This window comes from Plasmodium vinckei (assembly GCF_900681995.1).
Source record: "Plasmodium vinckei vinckei genome assembly, chromosome: PVVCY_05".
NCBI classification, from domain to species: domain Eukaryota; phylum Apicomplexa; class Aconoidasida; order Haemosporida; family Plasmodiidae; genus Plasmodium; species Plasmodium vinckei.
In genome coordinates, this window is record NC_051297.1 from 725,498 (window position 1) to 740,584 (window position 15,087).

A 15,087-nucleotide genomic window follows, 5' to 3' on the forward strand; every position below is an offset into this window, starting at 1 on the left:
ACACATAAAAAAATATATAATTTGTTATTATACTATTTTTTGAAATAAGTATTTAACTTCAAATAAACTTGTATTCTGTATATTTTATCATGAATTTGCTTTTGTTTTATTATATGTAACTTTTATTGTAAAATATTTAGCCACTACATTAAAATTTAATCTGAAAGAAAGGAGTAAATATGCATATATTTATATTTTTCCTGCATATATTACATAAAAATGATGTGCGCACATATTACATATATGTATATACGAAACGGTCTGCGTTTTTTTAATATAGATTATTTAAGGTTTGGGTAATATAAAAATATTGTGAAAATTTGGCCATTGCATTAAAATATAGAAGAATAAAAATGTTCAAAATATAAATATATCATGTATATAAATTATAAATACATTTATACGGATTGTAAAAAACAAACAAAATTGTAATAGGTAAAATAAGCAAGAATACTGTTAAGTAAACGCCTTTTTAATTCATTATTTTTTTGTGTATCAATTAAGCATTTTGTTAATAAATAATGTAAGTATATTAGCATAAATAAGGACAATGTAAAATATGTATTAATCATACATATAATAATTTATGTGGTATTTTGTATTTACTTTCGTTGGTATTATTTCAGGATTAGTTTGACATTATCTTATTATTTACGTTAAATATTACATTTTCCTGTATTTTTTATCTTTGACAAGTTTTTATAATTTTATTTATTAATCTAGAATCCATAAAATTGTTTAAGTTTCATAAAACCATTTTAAAGATGTATTTATTGAGTATATTATATATAATAAATATTTATTTATTTATTTATTTAATTTATTATTATTTTTTAATGCGTGTTTTTTTTATCATATTAAATGAAGATATTATTTTCTTTGATGCATGCGCAATTATATATATTTTTATTATAATATTTTATTACCATAATATTTATTCCCTTTTTTGGCTTATAGTAGGCAAATATATATCCATGAAAATATTTATTGCCCATATACAAAATTCAAGCTATTTTTTTATTATTTATTTACGGCGTTTTTAATTTATATGTAAAATAGCATTGACACAATTTTTTTGATAAAAATAAATATTTTACAATTAGTAGCTCTTTCTTTGTTTAAAATTTTAGGAATATTTTTTAATTTTTATTCTTTAATGCTTTATTATTAAACACCAATTTATGTATAATAAACGTTATAATATTATTTTACGAAAACAAGAGCATAAAATGATATAAAAAATCAAAAATAAGAGTTATAAAATATTTTTAAAATTTATATTGATGCTACCCATAAGGGTGGCATCTATAATTTCATGAGGCTATATATGAAAAATTATCCTCACCTATGATATTTGATAATATTATTCTCTATATATAACTTAGTAAAAAAACAAAGCAAAAATTGTTTTACCTTTTTTATCTATTTCTTGATATACAGTCTCCCATCTTGTATTTTACTAATTGGTATTACTTATGATTACCATTTTTTACGTATCTTAAAACCAAGCAAATCGATATTACTATTGTTTGGAATTTTTTATAGTATTTCAAATAAACAATTTAAAAAAATATAAAAAGTTAATTAAAATGAGCATTAAAAGACAAAAACACATGGCAACAGACATAAAGTATGAAAAGGTTAGATGAATTTTTATAAGAAAAAAATATATTATCACATGAGAAAAATAAATATATGAATTGTTTATCAAATAAGGTTTAGAAATAAACTGAAAAATATTCATAAACACATAATACAATTTAAGAAAAAGGTCAAAAATGTCAAATGAATTACATATAGGTTTATATGCATCGTGTTTAATTAATACATTTAAACGGTACATAACAAAACAATGATTTAATTTATATCTCCATGCGACCTTAAGTCATTCTAGGAAGTATGTAAAAAATGTAAAATGAATTTATAAAAACACTTTTTTTTATCTTAATAATTAATTCATTATTTGTATTTCCAAAAGAAATATATGGAAAGAAGTTTATATGAAACTGGTTGGATTGGTTTAAATTGTTTTCAATGTTATTTTCTTCATTTTGCTTATTTTTTTGATATAACGAATAAATAAATGAATTTTCATACATGATTTTTGTTGCATTCAAAAGGGATTCTTCAAATTCGGGGAAATATTCCATTATTTCTTCGTCATAATGTGTTTTAAGATTGTTATTATAAAATATATTTGTATTTTTTTTGTTGTCTTTTAATTGTTTAGTACTTCTTATGTTTTTATCAGAATAATTTATTTCTTCTGTTAATTTGGATTTGTTTTCATAATTTTGAGCATTAAATAAATCATTTTTTTTTAAAAGATAAATTAAATATTCATTATTTAGTGGAATATATGTAAAATTTGATAATATTTTTAATGGACAAGTGTGTAATGCGTTAATGTAGGTTTGCACTTGCATTTGTTCTGTTTTATTTTTTCCTAGCATAGGAAATTGTTCCTTTTTTAAAAAAGTATTCAATTTAATTTCATATATATCTGATAATATTAATAAAAAAAATATCTTCATTTCTTTAGCATTTATATTATTAGTGTTAAAGTCTATATTATTTAATAAAGTATCACTATGATTATAAAAACAATTATAAAATAGAGAATTGTTTGTTTCTTTTTTATTCCTTTTTCCCGATTGAAAATTGCACGTTTTTTTTATAATATCGCAATTATAAATAGTATTTACGTGTTTTATATTTTTTTCATTGTATTTATCTAACATTTTATGATTTTCTATTTGTTCCAAAACTTGAGCATCACCATCGTTTGTTTCTTCATCGCAAATTATAGCTTTAAGTATATTTTCACAAAATGTAATACATTTTTTATTAAGAAATAGGACGGGATTGATATATATGTGTAATAATAATAATATTTTATCTTTTAAGCTAAGAAAAGGACTGAATTTATCTAATAAATCGACTAATTTGTGTAAAATATGTGTTTCCCTTTGTAATGTTTGTATAGAATAGACTGACAATATTTGAAAAATATAAAAGAAACTCTTTGAGGTTTTTATTTTTGAAAATACAGTATTTATAGCTGAATTAAAAAATATATAATTAATATCATAATTTCTCTTCTTTATAAAGTATAAAAATGGTAGTAATATTTTTTCATCTATCGATTTAAAATTATTAAGTATATCTATACAAAGATTTTGTAATAGCATATCACTAAATCGGATATTAAAATAAGCACATGAGCAAAATATATAAATAATATTAATATAATTAAATTTATTTAATTTATGCTCTATTTGTGTATATAAAAATTTTAAAAAATTAGATATTTCTGAATTATTTTTACAACTTGTTATTTGTGTGTATTTATAAAAGGACAAATATATATCTGTAATATCTTTTTCGTTATAGTGATTTTTATCAAACAATATTTTAAAGTGAGATAATAACAAATTAAATAAATTTTTATCCAATAAATTTAAATTTACTAAAAATTTTAATATAATACATGTATTATATACATTAAATATATTTATTTGTTTTTGTGTTTCAATTTTTATATATTCATATATATTATAATAATTGGGAATTTTTAATTTATCTATGTTACATGCTAAAAAACATAAATCCTTTTTATTTAATTGTATTAAATTTTCTTCTTTTTGTGTGTGCATAATATAACTATTATCGTTTTGAGAAAAGTAGTTCACAAGCATTGCTCGTTTTTCTAGAATATTCTTATGACTATATGAATGTCCTGTGTTATTATATTTGCTATCACTGTCGCCTGTACTATTTATATCTTCATTTTTTATTTTTTTTTCGTCAATGTTTTGATCCGTATTTGTATGCATAAATTGTGCATAAGAATTCTCATAAGCATTAGACATAGCATCGGTTAATATATCCTCATTACTGTTTAATACTCCCTTTTTTAGTTTAGACTTTTTTATTTTACTTAAATTGAGATTAACAACACATGAAAGAATAATATGTTTAAATAAATCATTGTCATTAAATTTATGTATCTTCAGGACATACATTAACATATTTAAAGAACATATATCGATAGTGTGTATTTTATACAAATTTGTATGCTCTATGCTATGTTTAGTTAATAATATTTTTTTTATTTTTGAAAATATTGATTTATCAATAGCTCCTTTTAAATTTGTATAACTATAAATAAACAAAATTAAATGATTATAATCCATTTCATTATTATGAAAAAATAAGAAATAGATAAAAAGTTTATAAATAATATGTTTAAATTCTTGTATATATTCCAACTGACTTACAATATTTATCTTTGAATAAGTGTTACATAATATAGTTATGTCAAAGAAGTTTAATCTGTTTATATTTGTTCGATTTTCACTAAGCATATTGTCATTGTAATTGCTATTATTACTTTTATTTCCCATATTAAAAATTATTTTGAAATTTGAATAATCATTTTGACTTATTAATTTGTTCCATCCTTTTTTTTCACTTTCATTGTAAGAAGAAATAGCGCATGAGTTCATAATTTTTTCGTTTTTCTTAGTAATTTTTTCTAATTCATTGGTTACACACGAATTAAAAATATTTACAAAATTTTCTGCAGATTTTTGTTTGTTTTTGCGTTTATTAGTTATTAAAAGGAAGTATTTCTGATAGTATAAGATATAAATTAGTTTAAAGGTAAAAGGATTTAAAAAGTTCAAGTGAATAAACGGAAACGAGTTCGAAATACTATAAATAGTAATAATTATTTGTTTTAAATTCATATTAAAAATAAAATTAATGTTTTCAATACTTGCTACATTTCTCCAAAAGCTGTTATCTTTAATTTTTTTTGTATTTAATAAATGAATTATAACAGAAAAATCATTTTCATTTAATTTCTTTGATTTTAAAAGGTCTAAAAAATTGTCATTAAATTTGTATATACTACACAGATCATCCTTTCTGCAAAACTTTCGTATTTTTCTAATCATCTCAGATTGTTTCCCTTTTTCAGTTTGACTTATGCTGACATTTTTTGGGGTATTACATTTTATGTTTTCTTCATTTATTTTATCATTTTGTGTGTTTACAAAACTGAAATATTTCTTATCCTCTTTTAATTTATTATGACCCAACGAAAGGTGAGTTAAAAATCTTTTACCCCCATCATTTTTTTTTATAAGTGCCTTAGTTTCATTTATATATAATTTTTGATGATTTATAACTTGTATTTTAATATACGAATATACACGATCTTGTACACTTCGAATGTCACATTTGTGAAGGCATTTCATTTAACTAATTTATATATTATGCATTTATAATTAATAAAAATTAACTATTTATTACAATCGATTTGTGGGAAATGTAGACACAACGTGTACATGTATAGCGGGATGGCATATATTAAAAGGGAGTAATTAAGTATGTTAAAAAATTGGACTTGTAATGCTAAATTATATAGTATAATACAAGGTGCGCATTTTTTATACTGAACATATTTGAAATTATATATTCTTCCATATGTGTGTGTATTGTGATATTTTCCTGTTTTAATTAAAAATGTGCTACTCTTTTCAACTATAATTAGGAACTGTCAGACTTCTGAATGTTATATATATATATATATTTTTTTTTGTGCTGTCCTGATTGTTTACAGTATTTTCATAATTTATAAAATTTACACTATTACTTAAGATTTGATGTTTGGTTCTCACAAAAATGCTATGAAAAATGAAAACTAAAAATGATAAAAATTTTCCCTTAATTTAATATATGAATATATATTTTTCCAAATTATTTTATATTACTAATTTTAAAAAGCAAATAAAATTACTATATCGATTTTATATTAATTTTGTTATTTTTATTTATTATTATTACATTATTATTTTTTATCTTAAAACTATTAGCATAATAGTTTGTAAATTATGTATTTTATATGGTAAAAAAAAAATATGCATACATCGTTGTGCGGTGAAATATGCAAAATTACAAGTGTTAAAAATTTCCCTTTTAATATTTTGCTATTATTTGTATATTGCAAATATAGTAAACATAATATATGGATACGTATATAATGCTATATATTATGTATTAGTATTTTTATTAAAAAAAAATATAATAATGTTTTAATATTTGGAAAAAAAAATATTTGGAGCATATTGCAATTTTCCTTTCTTGTTTATTATATTTTTTATTTGTAAGTATATTGTTTGACTAATTAAACATCTTAAAAAAATACACACATACATAAATACACGTGTTATTTAAATTTTATATACATAATAAAGAATAAAAAAATATAAAATACGTAGTATTTAAGACATTTCCACTTTGTTTTTACCACCATTGTAATGTTATATGATGGAAGAAATCTTTCTGGTTTTTTCGTTTTGTTTTTTATAGCATAGCAAGTATTTGACGCTTTTATATTTAATATTAAACAGATTGAGGATATATATAGCTATTTATACAAATAAATATCCCCATGCCCACACATGCATATGTATATAATATATGATACATACACAATATGTACATAATACGTATACAATGCGCATTTTTATATTCAAAAATAGATGCATAGACACATATTTTTCATTTATATAGTTGTTAGGAGGAGGGGGACTATAATGATATAAAAGTTACATATGTAAAAAGTATGTGGTAATACACAATCAGCATTAACATTGATAGCAATTTTTTTATGATAGTTTAAATTAAAGTAAGATCATAATTTTATTTATTTGCCTAAATTTGTGGCTGATTGACGAAAAGAGATAACATAAAATTGTACGTATATACATAAATACATATATCATAATAGGGATTGTAGATTTGGGGAAATTAGTGAAGGATATGTGCATGCTAAATATATAAACTAAGAAGAGAAATTTACAAATTGTATTTTATTTTAATAATTATATATATTATAGAACACAGAGAGAATAAATGTGTAGCTTTTATAATTTTTGGATATTTATGGCATGTTTTTAAATATATATACGTGCCGTTTTTCCTCATCCATTTTGTTTTATCATTACACTTTCAATACATTCATTAATTTTTGTTTCAATTTTGCTGGATTTATATTATATATATATTTTTTTGTTCATTTTTTTCCTAGAACATTTTTCAGTATTTTCACACCAACGTGTTTTGTGTTTTGCAACCATTTAGTGTAGTTCATTTCATTTTGCTTTATTATATCGGCGTATTGTCGTATTAATATTTAATTTTTTCCATGTTTTTGTGCGTATATATAATATATATATACATAACTTATGGATAAACGTGTATTCTTATCCATTTACCCATTCATTTATTTTTAAGTGAATATATATATTGAGAGTTAATTACATTCGTGCCTATACCTGATAATATTAAAGTAAGAGTTCGTGATAAACTCAGTTATCTGCAAGTGTACATATATTTTTTCATCAATATATTGTGTGTAGTTATCCAAATATAAATATTCTTTACCATTTGATTCAATGAGTAGTGAATAAAATTAAAAACTGGATAAAATACAAAATACAATCAAGAAACAGTTGTAGGTAATTTTCATTTTTACCTTTTGTAGTAGAAACATACAGAATATTTCAAGAAAAAAGTATATATTTATAGAGAGAAAAAACGAATCAATTCACTTTTCATACAACAGATATACCACATTTTTATAAATCTCATAAAAAATGGATAAATTAGTGCCTATTGTTAATAAATTACAAAATGTACTTTCGTCATTTATCAGTAGTGAAACATTAAGCCTTCCACATATAGCAGTAATAGGAGCACAGTCTGTTGGCAAAACATCTTTGTTAGAATCACTTGTTGGTTTAAGTTTTATGCCAAAGGGGGAAGGTATAGCTACAAGAACACCAATAATAATACAACTAACTAATTCCAAAACAGAAGAATGTTATTGTACATTGACATATTATGATTGTGAAAGTAATAGAGTAGAAAAACATATAGATGATTTTTCTATTTTAAATAATATGTTAATAGAAGTAACCGATGAAATAACAGGAGGAAATAAATGCATAAAAGAGACTCCTATAATTATAGAAATTCATAAAAATGATGTATTAGATTTAACATTAATTGATTTACCTGGTTTAACAAAAGTACCAGTTGGAAATCAACCACATAATGTAGAAGAGCAAATTGGATGCTTAGTTAATAAATATATTAAAAACCCTAATTGTATAATTTTAGCTGTTTCTTCAGCTAATATTGATTTAGCTAATTCTGATAGTTTAAAAATGGCTAGAAATGTAGATCCAAAACACGAAAGGACTATAGGTGTAATAACAAAGTGTGATGTTGTGGAAAAATCCGAAATATGGAAAAAAATGATTAGTGGGACTTTATATCCATTAAAAAAAGGTTTTGTAGCTGTAGTTTGTAGAAGTCAAAAAGATATTGATGATAATGTTAGCATTGATGAATCATTGAGAAAAGAAGAAGAATATTTTAATCAATACATCGATTTTTCGAACCAAAATGAATGTATTATGGAGTGTGGGATAAAAAATTTAGCAAAAAAATTAAATAATATACTTATTGAACATATAAAAAATACTGTACCATATTTAAAACCCAAAATAGACGCATTAAAAAGTATTGAAGAAGAAAAATTATTAGAGCTAGGTGAACCAATGGATAATATGAACCGCTCAGAATATTTAGCAGTTCTTGTTAATTATATTACAAAATTTTCTCAACAATATCAAGATATAATAGATGGAAAAGTATTTTATAAAGATCGTGTAGATGAATTAAAAGGGGGTGCAAGAATTCATTATATATTTAATGACTGGTATATTAAAGCATTAAATGATTTTTCCCCATTGGAATTATTAAGTGATGAAGAAATACGAATAGCTATTAGAAATTCAAGTGGGCCAAGAGGTGCATTGTTTGTACCAGAAAGCGCATTTGAAACGTTAATAAAAAAATTAATAAATTGTTTAAAGGAGCCATCACTTCGTTGTGCAGATCAAGTTTATGAAGAACTTATTAAAATTGTTGATAACTGTAAAATAAATGATATGGAAAGATTTACAAACTTAAAAAGCGCAATAAATGAACAAGTGAAAATTTTATTAAAAGATTGCTTACAACCAACAAAGGAAATGATCAAAAATCTTATGTTAATCGAGTTATCTTATATTAATACAAGTCATCCTGATTTTTTGAATGAACATTTTATGAAAAATGTATATGACAAAGATAATGAATATGTCGAAGATTTGGAACCTGTTGTTAAAATGCACAGTAACAACAATAAAATGCCACACCATAAAAGGGATTATCACGAAAATTATATGAGCTCGAACGGAGTTCATAATAATGGGTATATACAATCACATCATCAAATGCATGATGGTATGCATGGAACAGTGAATGATAAAATGAACAATAATACAGGAACGAATATGAGCAATACCAATCATGCAACTATTAATCATGATGGTACATATAAAGAAGACAATAAAATCTGGAAAAATAAAGAAGATTATAAATCACATAAAAATAAAAATGGTACAAAAATAGCTAATTTAAATAATAGAGAAAATGTTTTTGTTTTACCAGTTATCCCTGAAAAAATAATACCAGAGTGTTCATCTTCTTCTAAAGAGATTATTGAAATTGATTTAATCAAATCATTAATTAATAATTATTTTAACATTGTAAGGAAACATATAGCTGATGCTGTACCCAAAGCTATAATGCATTTTATGGTTAATACATCGAGAAAAACAATGCAAAAAGTTTTAATTTCAAATTTACATAACAGTGAGCTTCTTAACCTTTTTAATGAATGCTCTTCTATCAAAGTAAAAAGAAACAATTGCAAAAAAAATTTGGAAGCCTTAAATCAAGCTATTAAAATGTTGGCAGAAATTAGGAACCAAGACATTTAGTTAAATAAAAATGAATTAAATGTGTGGATAATTTGTTAAGAAAATTGAAAAGGGGGATTGAAATTTTTTTTGTTTGACTGTTTTGGATTTTGAGAGATAATGTAGTAATTTAAATGATGAACAATTGAGCATATACACATATACAATGGTACTTTTAATATATACTATGTCATATATATGTGTGCATAGCATATCTTTACTTATATGTAAATTTTTTATGCATACCAATTTTTTATAATTCTCATAATATTATTCATTTTATCAAAGCGATATGAAAAATAATAAATCGTTTTATTTATTGTATGTTGAAATATCGCTTCTTTGTCTTTATTTTTTTTTATTTTGTGTAATAAATTTACTTGCCCATATTTTTGGGTGCAAACAAACTTCCTACTGTAACTATAATATCTATGGAATATCTATTATATGTAAATATTTAAATGAAACATTCATCATTTTATCTTTTTCTTGACCCTTGAAACTTGGCTTTATTATCATTATAATAAAATAAATCATTAATATAAGGATGTGTAAAAGGGTATTATATAGAGAAATGATAAATAATATGGTTTCACAAAACAGTGTGATTATCTGCTTACTATTTTTAGAGAATAAAAAGTATCTTGGAAAAAAATTGAATATTAAAAGTTTGCTCTAAAAAATTAGAATGTAAAGAATAAGGTAAAAAAAATAAGAAATTGAGTAAATATGAAAAATATGGTAATTAGCAATTTATATATAAACGTGTGAAACATATAGTCATTTTTTTTGCTACGATTTGAAAAAAAAAAATTCACCCTAGTAAAAAATTATAAACATAATACTATATTTTTATCATTTCATTTTAAGCGTATGTTTATTTTTAATTATAATAATAAGCTATTTTTTTTCTTTTTTTTTCGTTTTTTTTAATTTTTTTATTTGATGAAATCATTAAATTGTTAAAGATGATATTTTAGCTAATAAGATATGTCAGGATATGTGAAATAATATACTTAGGTTAGTTATGTTTTATCTTTTTGTTGTATACATGTAATAGTGGATATGTTTCTATAAAATACTTCAATCTATCTATAAGTAATGGACCATATTTGAATATATATGTATGTATTGTTTATAACATACGAAAAAAGTTTATTATTTTTAAGATATTTTGAAAAAAAAGCTAATTTACATTCAAAACATAAAATGGTCGTATATTAAGCCGTATAACAAAGGAATGAACATAATATTATTGGCTAACTAGCTACAAAAAGTTTTATGGAAACATAAGATCTTGAATGAAGATGAAAATATGGATGATCCAAACGATTATGTATACGATAATATTAGCACAGATGGATTGAATAAAAGATCAGATATTATATATGAAGATTATTATGCAAAAAATGTGAAACGGCGGAAATTTAAGTCTTCCGAAAAAATGTTAGTAAATAAAGATAACAATTAAAGCTATTCATTTGCTCTCTCCACATACATTAAGTTTTATTTATATATTGTTATAAATATGGCATATTAATACATATATGTGAATATCATTTGTATTTTAAGGGAATACATTATATTATGATATCTGTTATATTGGTTTTCGTTTTTTTTTCGCTTTTTACTTGCAGAACGGAAGAAAATGAAGAGTTACCAAAAAAGGCAAAAAGGAAACTTAAGGAATATTATGAAGTTTTATTTGATAATAAGATAATAAATTTACCATTTAGTGCTGACTCAATAAATGTACAGCAAAGAGGGTTTCATGATTATAGCAAAGAAATGAAATTAAAAAAAAATCATATGAACAAACCATTATGGATATGTTCAGATGGATTTATATATTTAGAAATGTTCAACAGTTGTAGTAAACAGGCTTCAGATTTTCTTATAACAATAGCAGAACCTATTTGTAGGCCTGAAATAATACATGAATTTCAGTTGACAATTTTTTCATTATATGCAGCTATATCTGTTGGTATAACCTTAGATGAGTTATTATTAAATTTGGATAAATTTTCTAAAAACGTATTACCTAGCGAATTAGTGTATAGTATAACAAAAAGTGCTGAATCATTTGGTAAAGTAAAATTAGTATTAAGAGAAAATAAATATTATATCGAAGCTAAAGATAAATTTGAATTAGATTATTTATTAAATAATAATATTATTAAAAATGCACGGGTATATTCAACCGATGTTAATAATAACGATTCAAAAAAAAATAATATGTTTAATTTAAATGGTAACTTTATGGAAAATAGTAGGGGTGATAACACAGGTGCTTCAGGAAATGTTTTAAACGACGAAGCGGAGAATAAGAAACAAAAAGATGCCTACGTCACATACGAGGCCCCTGTACTCGACACAGCACAGCTAGGTGAGTATGAAAATGGGATTAGAAGTTGGGAAAATATATCATCCCAGCATATATATGTGAATGTGTATTTTTTTTGAGTATATGTAAATAAATTAAAAATGGTCACAATAAATTTATTATGATTTTTGCAGGTTTCAAAATAAGTGAAAGTGAAAAACAGCTGATGCTAGAGGAAACAAAGAAAAATGCAAATGATAACTCGAATGAGAATTCAGCAGAAGTTTATTCCTTTGAAGTAAATTGTGATAAAATAGAAGAAGTTAAACAAGAAGCATTACAAACTATGCAAAGGCCATTATTAATGGAATATGATTTTCGAAGAGATAAAAAAAATCCTAATTTAAATTGTTCATTAAAAAGTCATGTACAAATAAGATATTATCAAGAAAAAGCATTAAGAAAAATGTTTAGTAATGGTAGAAGTAGATCAGGGATAATTGTACTACCTTGTGGTGTTGGTAAAACTTTAACTGGTATAACTGCAGCAAGCACAATAAAAAAATCTTCCTTATTTTTAACAACATCAGCAGTAGCTGTTGAGCAATGGAAGAAACAGTTTGAAGATTTTACAAATATTCATCCAAGGCATATAAGAATATTAACATCAGATTATAAGTTTGATTTATGGCCAATTAATGAGGCTGGTGTATTAATATCAACATATACTATGTTGGCATATTCAGGTAAAAGAAGTGAACAAAGTTTAAAAATTGTTAATGATATAAGGAGAAGAGAATGGGGTTTATTAGTTTTTGACGAAGTGCAATTTGCCCCTGCACCATCATTTAGAAGAATTAATGATATAGTAAAGTCCCATTGTAAACTTGGGTTGACTGCTACATTAGTTAGAGAAGATTTACTTATAAGAGATTTGCAATGGATTATTGGGCCTAAGTTATATGAAGCTAATTGGGTAGAGTTACAAAATAAAGGATTTTTGGCAAAAGCTTTATGCAAAGAAATTTGGTGTAGTATGCCTAGTTCTTTTTATAAATATTATTTAAAATCAAATAGCTTTATAAAACGGCGATTATATACATGCAACCCTAGAAAATTAATGATGTGTGAATATTTAATAAAATATCATGAACAAAATAATGATAAAATTATTGTTTTTAGTGATAATATATTTGCGCTATTGCATATAGCCAAAACTTTGAATAAACCTTTTATTTATGGTAAATTGTCACCTATTGAAAGAATTGCAATAATAAATAAATTTAAAAATGATTCAACGATTAATACTATTTTGTTAAGTAAAGTCGGAGATAATGCTATAGATATACCTATAGCAAATGTTGTTATACAAATATCATTTAATTTTGCTTCGAGAAGACAAGAAGCACAGAGATTAGGAAGAATTATTCGACCAAAAAATAGAGCAAATGAAAAAAAAAATATCAATGATCCTGATTCGTTTTTTTATTCTTTAGTTAGTAAAGATACTATTGAAATGTGCTACTCAGATAAAAGGCAACGATTTCTTATAAACCAAGGATATGCTTATAATGTTCTTAGTGATAATATCGTTGATTTTAATAAATTAAATTTAGTATATAAAAACAAAAAAATTCAAGACAATTTACTTAAATGTATTTTGGCCAGTACAGATGATGGAAATAATGATGAAGATGATGACGCATTTGATGATATGGATTTTAAAAAGGAACCCCCCAAAACTAATAAAAGGAATAGTAGTGTTTTATCAAGTAATAATGACAATTTGGTAAGAATGTCAGATAGTGATGGACTTCTCAAGTTATCTACAAATATGGATATAACATTTAATGATAAAAAAAAAACAACTTCGAAAAAGTTTGCAGATAAACACATTCTTTTCAGAAAATTTTTGAACCAAAACCGATAAATCAAGGTATACAAAAAAGTTATTGTTCAAAAAAATTGTGTGTTAATTTTGTTTTGTGTATCCTTAGAAATATGAACATATGAAAAAGCGAAATTGCAAAAATACAGCCATAAAAATGTATAATGCTAATGCTTTTCATCGCAATTGTTTTTTTTTCCCATTTTTTTTTGTAAAAATATATATTTCGGTATATTTTATGCTATACCATGTATATATAAATAGTTACATATTGTTATGCATATTTGTCGAATATTGAACTAACTTATTTTGTAACTAATACATGTTACAATTAATTTGGCATGTTTAACATGCATAAATATAATAAAAAATATAACCCAGATAGATTAGTGTAGCTTTTACCTCTATTAATGCTTTATAAATATATTCAACAAAATAATTTTATGTGTTCCCATAAAATGGGGATGTCCACAAAATAAAAATTTATACTATACGTGTCGTCATTATATACACATATGATATGCGATCTATTAAAGCATTTATTGTACTAGGATGAAGTATAATTTTTTTAAGTTCACATGCGTTGTATGGTATACTAATTTACAATTTTCTTATCTTAATTTTTTTGTTGAAGGTTATTTTGTTGTATGCTAATTATGAATACATATTTTGGATAAATACGGAAACTACCAGCATGTGTTAAGTCGAATATACAAATATGTATAAAGCTTGCATATATTCTTTTTAGTTAGTTTTTTTGTATTGAAAGAGAAAATGAATATATGGACTAAACAAAAGAAATATATATAATACGAAATTATCCTTAAAATATACATTAACAGTTCCCTTTAAGACCTTTAATGTTTTAAGTATAGAGATTAAAGTGATATATATGTATGCAATTTCGCTAGTATACTTTTGTTTGACATTTTTATTAATTTTTCTATCTTTTGAGAGTTAGTTTTTATATATAGGAAGAAAATATATATCTA

At 23.3% G+C, this 15,087-nt stretch overlaps 3 protein-coding genes across 3 annotated transcripts; 2 read left to right on the forward strand and 1 right to left on the reverse strand.

Annotated features, from left to right (window-relative positions):
- Positions 1–1,880: 1,880 nt before the first annotated feature.
- PVVCY_0502070 (conserved Plasmodium protein, unknown function) lies at positions 1,881–5,264 on the reverse strand (the record flags this gene model as incomplete). Its single annotated transcript, XM_008627579.2, has 1 exon — positions 1,881–5,264. One exon carries the CDS (start codon positions 5,262–5,264, stop codon positions 1,881–1,883), a length of 3,384 nt encoding a protein of 1,127 aa, XP_008625801.2.
- Positions 5,265–7,667: 2,403 nt separating this feature from the next.
- On the forward strand, positions 7,668–9,905 carry PVVCY_0502080 (dynamin-like protein, putative; the record flags this gene model as incomplete). Its single annotated transcript, XM_008627580.2, has 1 exon — positions 7,668–9,905. The coding sequence occupies one exon, from the start codon at positions 7,668–7,670 to the stop codon at positions 9,903–9,905; it is 2,238 nt and encodes a 745-aa protein (XP_008625802.2).
- A 1,294-nt stretch (positions 9,906–11,199) lies between these two features.
- On the forward strand, positions 11,200–14,137 carry PVVCY_0502090 (DNA repair helicase RAD25, putative; the record flags this gene model as incomplete). Its single annotated transcript, XM_008627581.2, has 3 exons — positions 11,200–11,330; positions 11,522–12,270; positions 12,402–14,137. 3 exons carry the CDS (start codon positions 11,200–11,202, stop codon positions 14,135–14,137), a joined length of 2,616 nt encoding a protein of 871 aa, XP_008625803.2.
- Between the last annotated feature and the right edge of the window lie 950 nt (positions 14,138–15,087).